Consider the following 18521-nt stretch of genomic DNA (forward strand, 5'->3'; position numbering starts at 1 on the left):
CCCTTTTACAATATTGTACAGTACACACAAAAAGAAAAAAAAAAAAAAAAAAGATAAAATCGGGTTTGTCCTGAAGAAGCCAATCCAAACGACGTAAACATACAGGATGGTGCAACTCATGACAAATGGCAATTTTCAAAAACAGCTACGGATTTTTTTTTTCATTTTTTTTGTTTGTTTTTTATCCCCCAAAAGCAGGTGCCATCATGGGATATCCAAGTTCACAAAAATATTTTTTTAAAAATAAATCTTAAGAAAAAAAAAAACCAAAGAAAAAAAAAAAAAAAAAAGGAAAAAAAAATAAAAATTAAAATGAAAAAAATAGAAACCAAAAAAAAAAAAAAAAACCACCTTGAATAAATGAAAGCAATGCTCAGATAAGTTCCATACATTCTTGAGTTTCCTCCAAGTCGACATTTGGGTCCTTTTTTTTTTCACCTATTGCATGGCCAAAATGGGACTCCTTACATATTAAAAGTTTTCTCAGGAGACAATCTCACTTCTACAATTTTTAACAAGTCTGTAGCAGCTTAAAACATCATATTCCCCGGATTGCCAGGACCTTGGCTGAAACCACCCATCCCAACATCAGTAGGCATTCCTCGTGGGCGCATTTGAGGGGGAATCATGAGGTTTTGTTGAGGTCCCATCATCCCCTGCATTGACATCAACATGTTCGGAGATCCCACAGGTCCTGGGTGACTATATAGTACTCCGGGCATTCTCTCCTTTCCCGGCATCATCCCCACCCCTCCCGGATTCCCCATCATAGTTAGTTGGCCAGGCATTCCTGATTGTGCTGGTGACATCATGCGATGGTGAGGTCCAATCATGCCTTGCTGAATAAAACCTGGAGGCCTCATAGAATTGTGGCCAGGCATGTCCACTGGACCAGGACCTCCCATGCCACCCATTGGAAGACCCATCCTTGGGTTCGGCTCTCCCATCATACCAGGCAAGTGTGAAAAACCAGGTCCTTGTTGCGGCTTTCTGCCCGGGACTTCCCCACGAGGGAAATACTGCAGTGTTTGACTGGGTTTCTCGGATGGAATAATCCTTGATAGGTCAAACTCTGGAATACCAGAGGCCCCTGGTCTGATAACTTCCTGTAGGTCTGGGTCTGTGAAAACTGAAGACATATTATTTCCCATAACAAAGGAATCTGGTCCTGCGGGGCAACCCGACTTACAAAGTGCTGGGTCTGCATTTGGTGGAAGGTTGCCAGGACGACCTAAATGTCCATCTCCTGGAAAGCCCATCCCGGGCGGAAAGTTTCCTTGGCCTCCATTAGGGCCGTTGTGTGAAAAAGGACCTTGTGGAGGCGACTGGACTGGAGGAAAGCCTTGGGCAAAAGCCATGCGTCCCTGAGGCCCCATGGGTGAATCTTGGGAGCCGTGACCCATCATAGCATTGTGTGGCATCATCCCCCCGCCCATTGGACCTCCGTGAGGTACATTGGGTGGCATGGCGTTCGGAGAAGGCATCTGGCCACCGTGCGAGAGAGGCTGCGTCATGCCCATGGGACTTAGTGTTGGCATGGAAACACCGCCGTGAGGTCCTGGCATCTTCGAAGGATTCTGGGAATTCATGCCCATCCCTGCAAAGAAAGGAGATGATGAAATATCTGTTCAGAGAACAATAATATCACTCCATAAAACAAAACACGTATAGAGTCAGACAACCTCAGGGCCTCACATTTAAAGTAATGTATATACTGATGCTCACAGTAAATTGTTTATTCCCTTCACTTACTGGACTGACACAAATCCAACGGCTAGCTTTTATTTTTAAACCAATGGCAGTCACAGTTCAGTCAGTAGGAACAATTACTACCAGAGATTACCTCACAGATGTTGGGTAACGAAAGGCTGTTTAATCGTCTAAAGACGACAAACGTGAGGGCTGCTGCTGACTTCTCATCCATATTTCTGGGCGAGAGGAAATATGAAAGCACAATATGGCATTGGTCTTTAAAGTGCAAGTTCACCTTTACAGAAATTCCGTAGGGTAAAATTTACATTGAAGCCAACCCCCCCCCCCCATGATGACCCGCGGAGAGACATCGTATTGCCGGTTTACCGGTCCAGGGCTTCTTCTCCGATTTGTCACAATGGGTGCCAGCCAATGGATGGCCAACGACACCTTTCTGCTGTCAGGAAAAACACACAGAACGGAGCTCTGTCTATGTAAACAAGGCAGAGCTCTGTCCTGATGGGGGGGAAGTGATGGATTTTCATTCCCTGCAAATAAAATCCATCACTTTCCTTAGTAAAAGCACCTCTCTCAGTACACAAAAACACTGGCTAGGCACACATTTAAGCCATTGTTCGCCCTAGATGTTTAACCCCTTCCCATTCAGTGTTATTAGTACAGTGACAGTGCATTTTGTTTTACTGATCACTGTATTAGTGCATAAAAAGAAAAGGGGGCCACCCATGCTCAGACCAAAGCAACACTCAGTCCCCAAAATTCAAGAACAAAACAAAATACAATTTGCCCATTAGACTTTTATGAGTGCTGCTGAATAAAGTAATACCTCAAGTATATAAAAAAAAATACTTAAAACTATATAAAATAGTTATAAATACTTATATAAAAAGAAAAGCATTTTAATTTACACAAAAGACAATTACAATTCAAAACACAGATTATGTCATGATAAAAACACAAATTCACCAATATACATTAAAGATATCAACATGATTATGAAAGCATTATTGGTTTTCGGAAGTTGTAGTCTCTATGCATTTCATGGGACAACACCAACTTCATCAGGAGACATCCACAGTTGGGTTATGTGTACATATAAGTGTTAATAAGCAGACCAGGAAAAAATACATCTGGATCCTATGCTGTGAAAACATCACAGCAGGGATTCCCCCCCAGGAGATGAGGGTAGGTAGGTGACCCAAGGGAGGGGGGCAAGAAATGAGGACCGGCCCCCCATTGCAGCAACCGTGTTAAAAAAAAAACACAAACAGGAAGAGCAACAGCATGGGGGGAATGCAAGAGAAGCCGGCACTTGGAACGTCATCCGACAATGGTTATCCTTTACTGCAAAAATATGTATTACAGGTGTAAACCAACACTTTTCAGCCGTCAGGCAATACGCCCATGACGAAGGCCTGATGGCCGAAACACGTTGGTTGTTCCAAGTGCCGAATTCTCCTCTTATGGTTCATGCTACCTGAGGCTTCGGCAGTCTGTAGATCTGAGCACTGAGCAGAGCTGGGATGTGAGATGGTGGAAGCACTTACACACCTGTACTCGCTCAATGAATTTCTGGCAGTTGATCATTATTTTATTAAATTTTTTTATACTTGCATTTATAAAAGATTTTAAAAAGAAAGCCAACATGAAGGAATGTGCATGTATTGCAGAGATTTACTGAATTTTCCTATATTTTGACAATCTTTGTGGATGGAGAAAAAGCGAAGAACAGTGACCTCACCACTGGTGTCCTTCAGTGATATAAGTTGTCAGTGGTCGATTCAACACACTAATGCCCCACAACCAAAATATCAGTTTTGGATGGACTGTTTTGCCGGCGGCAGATTTACCTGGCATGTTATTCATAGACGGTAGGTTGGGTGAGCGGGCAGGAGGGGAATCGTCGTCCGAACTTGCCACCGTCTTGATGGCATCGTGGTAAAGAGGCGTGGAGCTGGGCATAGCAAACTTTGACATCCTAGACATCATAATGGAGAGAGGATTCTGGGAGAGGGTGGGCTCAGATGCCATCGTGTAACTAGTGCTGGAGGGAAGACTTCCAGGGTGATTTATTGGCGCTGATTGGCTGACTGGTGGAGGGGGGCCTCCTGTGACCAAAAAAAAAAAAAAAAAAAAAATTAATTAGAAAGTGACCTTTATAAAAACAAGCTAAAGGCCAACTCCATCCATAACTGATATTTCAGCGCTGTGTGACTGATGGCAAGCTGAATCACATGCTGGCTTCTTATATCTTTGAGGGCCACCAGTGGTGAGATGTCCTCACCAGAAGTCTTAGTTCCACCCAACTGCAGCGGCCAATAAACAGAGCCAAAAAGGATGGTCCTGCTCCCGTGGTGGATTCTCCATATTCTAGACCAGTTAGGGAATCCAGCTGCTGGAGAAGTGACACCGCTGCAGGGGGCGGAGACAAAATAACGTGACAAAATCACGCCGCTGGAGTCTCCGAGACATAAGAAGCCGACGGGCGATTCAACCCCATTGTCGCCCACCTAAAACTGAAATATTAAGTTTGGGAGGAGATGGCCTTTTAATGAAAACTGAACCATAAAAACTTGTAGGTTGCCACAACCCTTAAATCAAACAAACATTACTAGAACAGAGCATGCCAACATATGGAAGATTTATATTCGCGCACCCATGTATGCTTTACTTTGAAAACATATGAAAGTCACAACTTAAGATAATAACATACAATTTCTCAGCTCCTGAGTGTGCATCACATCCTCAACTTTTCCCATTACTCCTAAAGAGACCATGTTAAGCCTAGTACACACGATCAGAAAATCGTACGATAATCTGATCGTTCATACACAGCTTTCAAGAGCCAATCAGGACAGGTCGTGCAAAATTATCCGAAGGGACAAGCACGGAAATTATTCTCGTACGTACAGTTTTCATCTGAATATACAACACAAATACAATATTACGTTACATCGCTTCCAAATTTTTATTCTGCTGTATGAGAATTTTCGTAACCTAATTTTCGATAAAAAAAAAAAGAAGAATTTTGTCCGATAAGGTCATGGTGTGTACACCAGGCTTTACCTTGTCCATTAATGGGAAAGTGAGAGGTTGTATCTATCTAGAGCAGGGGTCTCCAAACTATGGTCTTCCAGTTCAGGAACAACAATTCCCATCATGCCTAGTCATGTATGTGAATGTCAGTTTTACAATGCCTTGTGGGACATGTAGTTCCGCAACAGCTGGAAGGCCATATTTTGGAGGTCCCCTCTCTAGAGCAAGGGTCTCCAAACTTTCTAAACAAAGAGCCAGTTTATGGTCCTCCAGATTTTACGGGGCCTCATCATTGGCGTCAGTGGGAGAAACGGTGCCCCCTCATTGGGAGAACTAGTGCTCCATGTGTTAGTAGCATCAATTAGTGCCCCTTTATCAGTGGAAGAAATAGTGACTTGTGTCAATGGAAGGAAACGTGCCCCAAGGGCCTGGTACAGGCAGGCAAAGGGCCGCAGTATTGGAGACCTCTGCTCTAGAGCATGGATGCTCAACCTGTGGCCCTCCTGTTGCGGAATGACAAGTCCCATCTTGCCTTTATGAGTCATGCTTGTAGTGGCTTGCAATATCTCATGGGACTTGTAGTTCCACAACAGCTGGAGGGCCACAGGTTGAGCACCCATGACCTAGCGTAATCTACCTATTTCTCTTGTTCAGCCCCACTGGGGAAATCTGAACGTATATGGCTGGCCTTAAAGAGAAAATTCAGCCAAAATTGTCCCTTCAGATTTGGCTGGGCTATTGCGCTGGAGCTGGGCTGTACTTAGCCAGATATTCCTAGAATATCCACTAGAGGGCACCTACAACAGCTTCCTATTAGAGGCGATTGTTTTCTTCTGATCCAAGTGCGCGGTATGAAGATCTGATGTGCTGAAAAAATGCCAAGTCACGTCTTAGTGGAGAGCAAAACATAAGTTTGTTTGTTCAATTGTTCAGCGGTATACATATATCAGTTGACTGATTTAGCCATTTATTGGCAGTCGCCTCATTTGCAGCACATTGACATCTATGAGCTGCTAATACGATTGTCAACGAATAGTCAAATTTTCCAGTAGCAAGAGATTAAAACCCCTCATGTGGTCCAGGGTTTAGCACTCAGTTTTGCTTTACAGTCCCTACCACCGAAACACCTGCCTTATCTAATGAAGCACAAAATATTTTAACATTTAGGTCTACTTTGAACGAAACTAGTCGCAAGCCCAGGCAATACTTAAAAGAAACTGTACATGGGAGTAACAAATACAAAAGCGGTCATAAATAAAGCAGAGGTTACCTTCAGTGAAAACTGCATGTCAATGATCAGTAGATGCAGGTGCATGCAAAAATTAAGCTCAATGGCACTGCAGGGTAGGGAATGCCTCTGCCGCCTATCATTGGCTGTCAGCTCTGACAACTTTCTGGTAGGATAGCTCAGATAGGTGTCCGAACACCCGAGTTCATCCCTATTGCCAAAGGCTCCTTACTGGCCACTGAAGTTTCACAATATGTGCTTTACAACATGAGGGCAGAGAGTACAAGTTACATTACAATTCAGTACAGGAGGAATCGGAGGGCCCTGCTCATTACAGCTTACAAAAGTCCTGGGTCAATCTCCACCTGAAATATACACACACGCCATAGTTTGTGGTATTCACTTTCACACAGACTAACTATAATACACCGATTGGATTATTTCTACCAAAGAAATGTAGCAGAATAAATTTTGGCCTAAATTTATAAAGAGAAATTGTGTACAGAAAAAAAAAAAATTAATTATATATATATATATATATATATATATATATATATATACACACACACACACACACACACATATATACACACCATTTTCAAAATGTCAGGTCTTTTTGTTGGTATAATAAAAATTTAAAAAACCCAGTGGCGATTAAAGCAGTAGTAGACCGTGGCTGGTTAAAAAAACAAAAAAAACCTGTACGGCAATAGCACAATGTGCTAGTATGTATCACATACTAGCACATTATGAAATACCTTGTAGAGAAGCCTTCCAGTGGCACACTGTCTCCGCTGAGAGGGCCGACATCTTCCCCTGATCTTTTTTTTCGGGTTCGCACGCTCTGCCTCTGTGATTGGCCAGAGCTGCAATGACATCACTCCCGCACGCCCTCAATTCCTGCATGAAGCTCAGAAGGTACACCGGACATTCAGAGAGCTTGCACAGGTGACGTCATCGGCTGAGTCCAGGTTGAATATCTCCTAAACGGTGCACATCACTGGATAGAGATCGGGCTCAGGTAAGCATTGTTTACAGGTTTCTCACCATAAAGTAGGGGTCTTCAAACTGAGGCCCTTTGCTTGCCTTTATCAGACCCCTGAGACACCACCCCCCCCCCCCCCACTGATACAAGGCACTATTCCTTCACCATGGGATACCATTCATTCCACTGAAACCAACTGCAGGGCCCTATTCTTCCTATTGCTACCAACAATGGGGCTCTATTCCTCCCAATGATGTCAATGGGGCTCAATTTCTTCCCCCAACAATGGGGCAATTTTCCTCCCACGAATACCAATGATGGGGCATTCTTTACCCACATTGACCCTGAATCTGAAGGACAGTAAACTGGCAAAACTTTATTTTTATTTATCCTGTTTAACATTATTAAAGTGAAAGTAAAAGAAAAGCCCAATTTGAGGTTCTCCCCAGAAGAGATATACAGGTGGTCCCCAGGTTACAAACCAGATCGGGTCCATAGGTTTGTTCTTATGCTGAATCTGTAAGTCGGAACAGTGTAGCTCCAGCCAAAAACAACTTTTTGGATAGCATAGGGAAGGGTTATCACCTCTGCAACATTTGTTTTGCTGTCTGTGCCCCTGTTCAAAAGATTTAACCTTACTTTCTGTCCCAATGAGAATTAGATTTAGAAAATTTTGGGTTGTTGTGGAAACAAGGATTGGTGATGAAGAATCAGTGGAGACACCTTTTTCCCATAATAACTCTTACAGGAGAGAATTTCCCTTCCTAGGGGTAGATTTCCTCTCACTTCCTGTTGTCTCCCTCCGTTTATAAGTAGGAGTTGTTTGCAAGTTGGATGTTTGTAACGAGGGGACCTCCTGTATAGGGAACATCTTCCAATGAGGACACTAGTTCTGGTGACCTGGGAGGGGCTATATAGGGAGGCAACTTCCTGTTTAGGGTGTGCCGGTGTCCAGCACCTGAGGGTGGACTATAACCCACATAGTAATTACTATGGCTCTGTGTCCCGTGATGTACAATTAAAGAAATCTTCCAATGAGGACACTAGTTCTGGTGACACCAAAGAAATGCCCTTAACCACTTCAACCCCCCGGAGGATTTGGCTGGCCAAAGACCAGAGCACTATTTGCGATTCTGCACTGCGCCGCTTTAACTGACAATTGCGCGGTGGTGCGATGTGGCTCCCAAACAAAATTGACGTTCTTTTTTCCCCAACAAATAGAGCTTTCTTTTGGTGGTATTTGATCACCTCTGCTTTTTTATTTTTTGTGCTATAAACAAAAAAAGCGTGACAATTTTGGAAAAAAAAAAAAAAGCAAAATTTTTTACTTTTTGCTATAATATACACCAAAAATATATATAAAAAAAGTTTTCCCCTCAGTTTAGGCCAACACGTATTCCTCTACATTTTTATTTTTTTACCAAAAATATCGCAATAAGCGTATATTGATTGGTTTGCGCAAAAGTTATCGCGTCTACAAAATAGGGGATACTTATGTGTTTTTTTTTTATTTTTTACTAGTAATGGCGGCTATCTGCAATTTTTATCAGGACTGCGACATTATGACGGACACATCGGACAATTTTGACACATTTTTGGGACCATTCACATTTATACAGTGTGAATAAAATTGCATTGATTACTGTGTAAATGTGGCTGGCAGTGAAGGGGTTGTGTCCTAGGGAGTGATTCTAACTGGGGGGGGGGCTGTGTGTGACATCACTGATCATAGCTCCCCATTACAGGGAGAGCGAATCAGTGTTACTAGGCAGAACGGGGAGATGCTTGTTTACATAAGCAGCTTCCCGTTCTTCCTCTCTGAGACGATCGCGGGACCCGCGATCCGACGCACGGAGGTCGCACCTGCTATGCAAGACCCGTGAGATCAGATTTTGTGCAGCAGAGCCAACCTGCCGCAGCTGGTCCAGAAGTGGTTAATTTGCAGGGATTTTCTCTCACTTCCTCCGTTTAAGGGACAGGAAGTGGAGAAATTTCTGCAACAGGGCACAGATTAAAAAAATAAAAATAAATAATCTGACGGGTCCTATGCTCTATCCAAGATGAAAGCGGGGGAAAAAATAAAAAAACGTTCTACTTTAATGCATTAACTACACACGGACCGCCACTGTTGTACTGCGGCAAGGTTTCACGGCTGCACGAATCCATGTACCTGTACGTAGTTTCGCGCACTAGCCCGCGTGGGCCCCATGTCCGCCGGGCCATCCGCGATTGTTCCTCAGAGGCAAAATAGGGATCTGCCTATGTAAACAAGGCAGACAGCCATTCTGACAGGGGAGGACATAGCGATCTTGTCTTTCTGCTAAGCAGGAACATGAATCTGTTGTCCCATTCGGTCCATCTCCCACACAGTTGGAAAACACCAATGCATATTTTTAGCACCGATCACTTTAATAATGTCACTGGTTTCAAAAAAGTGTCAGATGTGTCCGTTGCAATGTCGCAGTAAATACAAAAAAATTCCATAAAGATATCCCCTAGATTGTAGATGTGATAACTTTTGCGCAAACCAATCAATATACACTTATTGGTATTTTGTTTACCAAAAATATCCAGCAGAATACATATTGGTCTAATTTGAAATTTTTTTTTTTTTTTATTGGAGAAAGTAAAAAAAAAAAAAAAAAAATTTTCATTTTTTTTCTAAATTGTCGCTTTGTTTTAGCTTATAGTGCAAAAAATAAAACAGCAGAGGTGATCAAATACCACCCATAAAGAAAAAAAAATTTGTGGGGGGAATTTTTTTTGGGTATAGTGTCGCAGGACCACGCAATTTTTAAAGTAACGTAGTGCCGTATCACAAAAAAAGGCCTGGTCAAGAGAGGATAAAACCTTTCGGTCATTAAGTTGTTCAGGTAAGAAAAAAATATTCTGCCTTTAGAAAGCAAAGTCCACAAAGACATGGATGAGCGAGTATGGGGTGGAGTAACTTGGCTGGCTTGCACAGAGCCCTGACCTCAACCCCTCTGGGATGAATTCGAGTGGAGACTGAGCCAGGTATTCTCATCCAATATCAGTGCCTGACCTCACAAATGCGCTTCTGAATGAATGGTCAAACATTTCCATAGACACCCTCCTAAACCTTGTGGACGGCCTTCCCAGAAGAGGTGAAGCTGTTATAGCTGCAAAGGGTGGGCCAACTCAATATTGAACCCTACGGACTAAGACTGGGATGCCATTAAAGTGCATGTGTAAAGGCGGGTGTCCCAATACTTTTGACAATATAGTGTATAACACTCATGCTGCAACTAATCACAATCAGGTTTACTGCTCATACCTGTGAAAGAGCTCGTACCTTAGCTGGGACTTTTACGTTAAAAAGGCATACAGCTTCACGTTAAAGAACGAGAGATGCACTGAACAAAGGCAACACATGCGTGCCATGTTTATTTACCATTTATTTCTGAACACTCCAACCTAAACTGCAAAGATGTGGACAGGCCACACAAATCACCGTTCCCATTAAGAAATATCAGGAGAGAAAGGCTTCCAATGAACAATGTAACCCAATCAGGCTTTAGGACACTGCACAGGGAAGAATGCAGACCAACGACCACATCAGTGTGCCGACACTCCACTACTGTCCAGTCAGATGGCGGAGACTGTTTTTTTGAGCAAGCCATCTTCATTAAGCACTTGTCTACCATGATATGTTCAAAAATGGCACGGTAGACAAGTGGTTAACACAAGCTCACAGCTTGCTTGGTATCGACATTAACAGCCAGCGAAAGGCTTTCCGATAAAAATTGATCTGGGCATCTCTTCAGCCACCCAATCACTTTCAATGGGGATAACCCTGAAAATGTGTATTATGTAAATTCCAGGTTCACAGTTGGCAATACTTGTCTGATGTAGCAGAGGATGCAGCTAATCAAGCTTGGTCTGTGACTAATTAGCAGCACTGGAGGGTAAGGGAGACATTGGGGGTCTAAGAGAGCCCCAACGTCTTTATAAAGAGAACCTGTTTAATGCTATCACGCGGGGGGCATGTTAAGCCCCCTTGTGATAGCAATAAAGTTAAAAAATAAATAAATAATATATATAAATTAGATAGAGAATATATAAATATATATATATATATATATTCTCTATCTAATTTCTAGATTTGATTTGTTATCTAAATCTATCAAAACAAAAACAAAAACCCCACACAAAAACAAAAACAAAAAAAAACACAACAATTTTCGAAGCACACCTTTCGAAGCCCAGTGTATAGCAAGCACATGTATGTAAACAATTGTGCAACATGTGAGTGAGTGCAATCATTCTACAGCCATAATTCACGGTCAACTCTAAACTGATAACTTATAAAAGGCGTTTAAAATCAGCTTTGGAGAACTTTCTGGTACCATCTTTTTTCAGTTTCACCGGCATGTGTAATTTTAAAGGTTGTTCATGTTTGGTATCTATTTACTCAATGTATCCCCTTTTATAATTTACAAAACCAAAAAAAAAAAAAAAAAAAAAAAACTAGGTATAATTTTGTGTTTGCACTAAACTTAATTTATTTTTTTTAAATATGAAAACATGCATTTGATAAAGAACAACACAGATATCACAAAATAAAAAAAAAAAAAACCCACTACCACCATTTTATTCTCATGGGTCTCTTTTCAGAAGAAACATACTTTTTTTGGAGGGGGTTAGCTTATAGCAAAAAAAAGAAATAAAAAAAAAAATAATAAAAAATTGCCCGGGTAGGGGAGTCACTAAAATCTTATGGACACGCAGAGCAGGCTCAGGAGTGCGCCTGCATGAGTACCCCTATTGCAAGCTTAGCTTGCTATAGGGCACGTGGAAAAGAGGAGGAGCCAAGAAAAGGAGGTTCAGGGGCTGCTCTGTGCAAAATCACTGCACAGAGCAGGTATCATTTTCATGTAGTAACATTTAATATCAATTTAAAGCGGAGGTCCACCCTAAAGTGGACCTCCGCTCATCGGAACCCTCCCCCCCTCCGGCGCCACAATAGGCACCTTTCAGGGGGGAGGGGGGTGCAGATACCTGTACATTACAGGTATTCTGCACCCACTTCCGGGATAGCTCTCTGCGGAAAGGGGCGTAGATTACGCCCCTTTCCGCAAGTGCCTGCCCCTTTCCGCAAGTGCCCCGCTGCCTGCTGGGAAACACACAGATCCCAGAGGCAGCGGGGACCGTCCTTATTGCGCAGCGCGATTCGCGCATGCGCAGTAGGGAACCGGGAAATTAAGCCGAAAGGCTCCATTTCCTGATTCCCATACCCAAGATGGCGGCGGCAGCTCCTTACAGACGATCTAGAGATCGGCTTCGGGTGCCGACATCGCGGGCGCGCTGGACAGGTAAGTGTCACTATTTTAAAAGTCAGCAGCTGCAGTATTTGTAGCTGCTGGCTTTTTTAAAAAGAAAAAAAAAAAAAATAAAAAAAAAAAATAAACGCGGAGTCCCGGTGGACTCCCGCTTTAAAGCTTTGGAAATAAAGTAGTTCTATGCATTAAAGTGAAATACCTTCTGTGCTGCAGCTGCACCCCCTCCCCCTTTTCTTACCTGAACCCGATCCATCGATGTAAACGAGTGCAGCAGCTTCCGTCACTGTCTCGCTCCTCGTTGGTCAGATCGCTCCCACCGCTGACAATCAAATGCTGTGACACGAGAGCGGCATCAAGTCCTGCTGCCTGTGTCAACGAAAGCAGCACTTTTGTGGTCGCACCAGAATCGGATTGCGTGGGTGTTCACACCCACGCAATCAGATTATGCAAAATCGCACTGCATTTTGCGAACCGATGGGGTGTCGTTAACATACACACCCGCAGAGGTTCACATGAACAGGGTGCAATTTCGATGCGGCGTGGAACCCGCACCTCACTGGGAAACTTAGTCCCGGGGTTCATACTGATGCAAATTCTATGCAGATTAAATACAAACCCAAAAGGCATAGATTTGGATGCCATTTAAAAAAATAAATAAAAATAAAAATAAAAAAAAGGGTCCTGTGTAAATTTATTTCATCTCCAGCTATGCCAAATCCCCTCAGAAATCACATTAATTCGCATTAGAATCACACCTGTCACAACAAATTGTATCAGATTTGCACTGCATCAGTGTGAACTGAGACCTGCCTTGGTAGCACTGTGCCGTTATCAATGTGTAAAACCTTATGTCTTCTATTTAATGCAGTTTATCTCACAGAGAAGAGATTTCTATGAGGGTGCATTTAATAGAACCCGGCCAGTACAAACATCTGCATTATCTATTTTGCTGCCTTATCAGCGACTTTATTTAATTAAAAAAAAAAAAAAAAAAAAAAAAAGGGGAGGTAGATCACCCAAGATTTACAACTCCTTTAAATATCAGAGATGGAGTATTAAAAAAGCCAAACCCAGGCAGGCAGAACCTGCTTGTTTTGTGCACTTCAGTGACACAGCCCTGCTTTATAATAAAGCAAAATAATTGTTCTATAGAACAAAAAAAAAAAAAAACAACAGTTGTAGATAAAGAATCCAAGCACAAGGCTCCCAGCAAGGCAGATGTATGAGTGAAGTATTGTGCCATCGCCAGAGAACAGCTCCTCTGCAGCAGTCCTTGGCTGGGCACAAATCAAATCCTGCCCGACATTTCATTAATGTACCCAGAGCTGTGCTGAAGTCAAGCCCCTCTCCCCCCCCCCCCCCCCCCCACACAACGCTCCAAAATTCTACACACATCGGGAGACTGCTTGTACCGTTTATTAGCTGCCAGAAGAAGGTCGGGCCACCCAAGTCATGCATTTGTTCTGCGGCTGTTAAGGGAGCTAGAACACGACGAATACTAGTCATACCTGTGTAGAAAGAGAAAACCATTAGATTCCCCCCCATCCATGCTAAACACTGTGGCTGGAGGAATTGCTGCTGCCAGATACTGTAATTCAGTCGACTGCCCGAGTTTTCCAAAACAGCGACTGCATCCGATAGGCCGCAGTCATTGTTCAGGTGACAACATTTCTCCACCCAGCTCATTCGATTTTTAAAATTTGACTATTGTTGAGCCGAGTGGAGACACCAGGAATTGACCGTAAAAAAATAAATAAAAAAAGCGAGGTTTGGCTAGCATTAGACATCAATAATGGAAAACTAAAAACACAACAGTAAAGCCTTCTTATGACAGAAGAATTTACAGAGCTATGTAATGATTTATGGCTGCAACTAACGATTATTTCCATAATCGATTACTGGGCCGATTAATGTTCTGATTAATAACCTTAAAAAAAAAAAAAGAAAAAAAAAAAGTGTGGTGTACAACTTGGTGAATATGTAAATGTATTCTTAAATATCTCTATGCAGTGGTAAATATAAATAACCAACTATATATTTAGGGAGGAAATTCTCTAATTTACTCTGAGAATGGCAGACAGAAGAGATACACTGCATATACTATCAGAGGAGAGATACGCTGCATATACTATCAGAGGAGAGATACACTGCATATACTATCAGAGGAGAGATACGCTGCATATACTATCAGAGGAGAGATACACTGCATATACTATCAGAGGAGAGATACACTGCATATACTATCAGAGGAGAGATACACTGCATATACTATCAGAGGAGAGATACGCTGCATATACTATCAGAGGAGAGATACGCTGCATATACTATCAGAGGAGAGATACGCTGCATATACTATCAGAGGAGAGATACACTGCATATACTATCAGAGGAGAGATACACTGCATATACTATCAGAGGAGAGATACACTGCATATACTATCAGAGGAGAGATACACTGCATATACTATCAGAGGAGAGATACACTGCATATACTATCAGAGGAGAGATACACTGCATATACTATCAGAGGAGAGATACACTGCATATACTATCAGAGGAGAGATACACTGCATATACTATCAGAGGAGAGATACACTGCATATACTATCAGAGGAGAGATACACTGCATATACTATCAGAGGAGAGATACACTGCATATACTATCAGAGGAGAGATACACTGCATATACTATCAGAGGAGAGATACACTGCATATACTATCAGAGGAGAGATACACTGCATATACTATCAGAGGAGAGATACACTGCATATACTATCAGAGGAGAGATACGCTGCATATACTATCAGAGGAGAGATACGCTGCATATACTATCAGAGGAGAGATACGCTGCATATACTATCAGAGGAGAGATACACTGCATATACTATCAGAGGAGAGATACACTGCATATACTATCAGAGGAGAGATACACTGCATATACTATCAGAGGAGAGATACACTGCATATACTATCAGAGGAGAGATACACTGCATATACTATCAGAGGAGAGATACACTGCATATACTATCAGAGGAGAGATACACTGCATATACTATCAGAGGAGAGATACACTGCATATACTATCAGAGGAGAGATACACTGCATATACTATCAGAGGAGAGATACACTGCATATACTATCAGAGGAGAGATACACTGCATATACTATCAGAGGAGAGATACACTGCATATACTATCAGAGGAGAGATACACTGCATATACTATCAGAGGAGAGATACACTGCATATACTATCAGAGGAGAGATACACTGCATATACTATCAGAGGAGAGATACACTGCATATACTATCAGAAGAGATACACTGCATATACTATTAGAGGAGATGCACTGCATATATACTATTAAAAGGGTGAATCTGGTAAATAATCAGACTCAGATCAATTATTTTTTTATTATTTAAAAAATAAACAGTGACTTCCTTAAAAAATAATTTTAAGAACTTTCATTTGATTTTCTAATCGTTAGTAGGGTCAAATCGACGTTCATTTTCAACCACAGTGACTGGAAACTTTGGAAGTAGAAAACTTCTTGGTCAAGTGAATTTTCAGACAGTGTATGTGTTTTTTTTGTTCAGAAATTACAGAAATTTACATTTGCGTGAAAAAAATAAAGTCCCTGACCCTTTCAAAATCCGCAAGTGGTTTTCCAAGTGGCTGAAAAAAAGCATAGATGTGAACGTGTCCCATGAGAAACCATATAGATGAACTGTAGTGCATTTATGCAAAAAGCACCAAAAAACACATGGATGTGAAGACATTTAAAAGCGGAGGTCCACCCTAAAGTGGACCTTCCGCTCATTGGAATCCCCCCCCCCCTCCAGCGCCACAATTGGCACCTTTCAGGGGGGAGGGGGGTGCAGGTACCTGTACAGTACAGGTATCTGCACCCACTTCCGGCATAGCTCTCTGCGGAAAGGGGCGTGAATCGACGCCCCTTTCCGAAAGTCCCCCGCTGCCTGCTGGGAAAACACACAGATCCCAGAGACAGCGGGGACCATCCTTATTGCGCAGCGCGACTCGCGCATGCGCAGTAGGGAACCGGGAAATGAAGCCGAAAGGCTCCACTTCCTGATTCCCATACCCAAGATGGCGGCGGCAGCACCCGAGAGACGATCGAGAGATCGGCTTCGGGTGCCGACATCGCGGGCGCGCTGGGCGGGTAAGTGTCCTTATTTTAAAAGTAAGCAGCTGCAGTATTTGTAGCTACTGGCTTTTAAAAATAAATAAATGGCGGAACTCCCAGCGGACTCCCGCTTTAAGGCGATTAGTAACATAATGGGGTTAAATAAAAACTAAAATTGGCCCTTTATAGTAAAAAAAAAAAAAAAAAAAAAAAAAAAAAAGCAGATAATCACCACTGTAAGGGGTTCATTTATTTTGACTGTAGAACCGTGAAAGTAATATTTACAGAAGCGATTATTTGCTCTTTTTGTACTATAAAGGGCTCATTTTAGTTTTTTACCCCATTATGTTACCGGCCGATTAATTGATTATGAAAATAGTAATTGATTAATTTCGGCATCTATTAATCGATTAGCTGTTTCAGCCCTACAATGATTAGAGCGAGAGCTTTTCAATCCCTCTGGTTCCCGCTTACCAAGGCCTGTATGGTTAAAGCCGATCACCAGTTTTAAAGCGTTACTAAACCCACAACAGTAATATTAGTTTGTATATGCAGTAAAGCATTCTCGTTAGGCCCCTTTCACACATGTGGACATGATGTCCGTATTTCATCCATCCGTTTGCGGATGAAATACGAACATACATGCATTCCTATGGGATAGCGGGTGTCTGCGGATAAACATCCGCAGATGTCCGCCTCCGCTATTGTCCGATTCTGCAGACGGAGGAAAATCCTATTTTTCTATCCGTCTGCAGAGCGGATTGGATGAACATGGACAGACGGTCCGTGCTCATCCGATCCCCCATAGAGGAGAACGGAGAGCTGACAGGGCGGTCCCGGCACAGTGTGTAGAGACCGCCCTGTCCGCCACCGGCTCAGCGGGGACAACAGAGCGATCCCCGTTGAGCGAGTGGATGATCACGGGGGCGGATCATTACTGATCCGCCCGTGTGAAAGGGGCCTTAAACTCACTGTGGAACCTAAGGGGTTAATCCTCTGCATTGTGTAAAAAGGCTGTTTGATCCTGTCTTCTATGAGCCCCCTCCCCTTCTTCAACTGTCCGCAACCCATCTCTTGATAAGACAGAGCCTTGGGAGACACTCTGCACATGCTCAGTGTGGTGTGTATTGCTAGAGAGATTTTTTTTTGGGGGGGAGGGTATATGTGATCAGCACAGGGCCAATCAGCACTGTCCAGACAGAGGGTCCGGGGTCATGCAGCCTAACAGGACAGTCGAAGGAGAATGAAAACTCCTCCTACAAGCCTTTAACCAGTGCTCGGCTGGACACTGATAGAAGTGACAAGACTGCTACACAGTGCTGAGGAGAAAAAGGTATTTAGCAGTTTTAGATTTACTAAAATTGCATTGCCATGTTCTGTGTACTGTGGAAGACTAGATATAATGAATGCAGGGTCCTGAGCTTAGTAACACTAACTTTAAAAAAGATAAGCATGGGATATTTTTTATGCCATAATCATACTTACCTAGGTGGATGCTGCATCTGTCCCCTGCCGCCTCTTCACTGAGAACCAAGCTATCCAACACCACTGATGGCTCAGTTCTCTCAGCTCCCCAAGCGGAGGGCTGCTGACTATCAGCAGCTCTGCTCCTCCACGCTCAATGGAGCGCCGAGCTATGGAGGGGGGCGGGGTGCGACCTCCTCAGCGGCTCGCTGAGAGGCTGAGACTTGCCATCAGTCCAAGCACCTGGCGGATCGAGACTTCCAGAGTTGGGATGATACGGATCCTGGAGACGTCAGTATGAAGCGGGACTTCAGACCACACTCTGCTGGAAATCGGGCCACACGAGTGCAAAACTAATTGCACTTCTGTGACCCCCATAGGAGAAGCCCAGGCCAAGGAGCTCAGGATGGACCTCTAAAGCGGAGTCCCATCCAAAAGTGGAACTGACCCACCCCAACATGCCACATCTGGCATGTGATTTTGGGGGGGGGGGGGGTGGGGGTGGGGGGGCAGATACCCAGCTCCCACTTCTGCCTAGGCGGCCCCTCCCTCACTGTAATCTTCTGGGACAAGTGCGGCCGCATTGCTGGACCGTGGGACAGGTGAGAGTGCGTTTGTTAAAATTCAGCAGATACACTTTTCGAAGCTGATGCCAT

General features: G+C 43.2%; 1 protein-coding gene across 3 annotated transcripts in view; it reads right to left on the bottom strand.

Moving 5' to 3' along the window:
- Positions 1–352: 352 nt before the first annotated feature.
- The window catches only part of BCL9 (BCL9 transcription coactivator), a 231202-nt gene continuing 213033 nt past the window's right edge, over positions 353–18521 (bottom strand). For 2 of the 3 annotated variants that reach the window (XM_077479803.1, XM_077479802.1), the window contains exons 8-9: positions 3561–3818; positions 353–1597 (exon numbers count right to left, since the gene is read on the bottom strand). In XM_077479803.1, the coding sequence (XP_077335929.1) occupies positions 531–1597; positions 3561–3818 (1325 nt within the window). In that variant the 3' untranslated portion in view covers positions 353–530. The remainder of the gene's footprint in view (positions 1598–3560; positions 3819–18521) is intronic. The other variant, XM_077479804.1, reaches the window with a different exon arrangement.

This window comes from Lithobates pipiens, unplaced genomic scaffold (genome assembly GCF_037356315.1).
Source record: "Lithobates pipiens isolate NorthernLeopardFrog02 unplaced genomic scaffold, aLitPip1_a1.2 Scaffold_16, whole genome shotgun sequence".
Taxonomy (NCBI): Eukaryota; Metazoa; Chordata; class Amphibia; order Anura; family Ranidae; genus Lithobates; species Lithobates pipiens.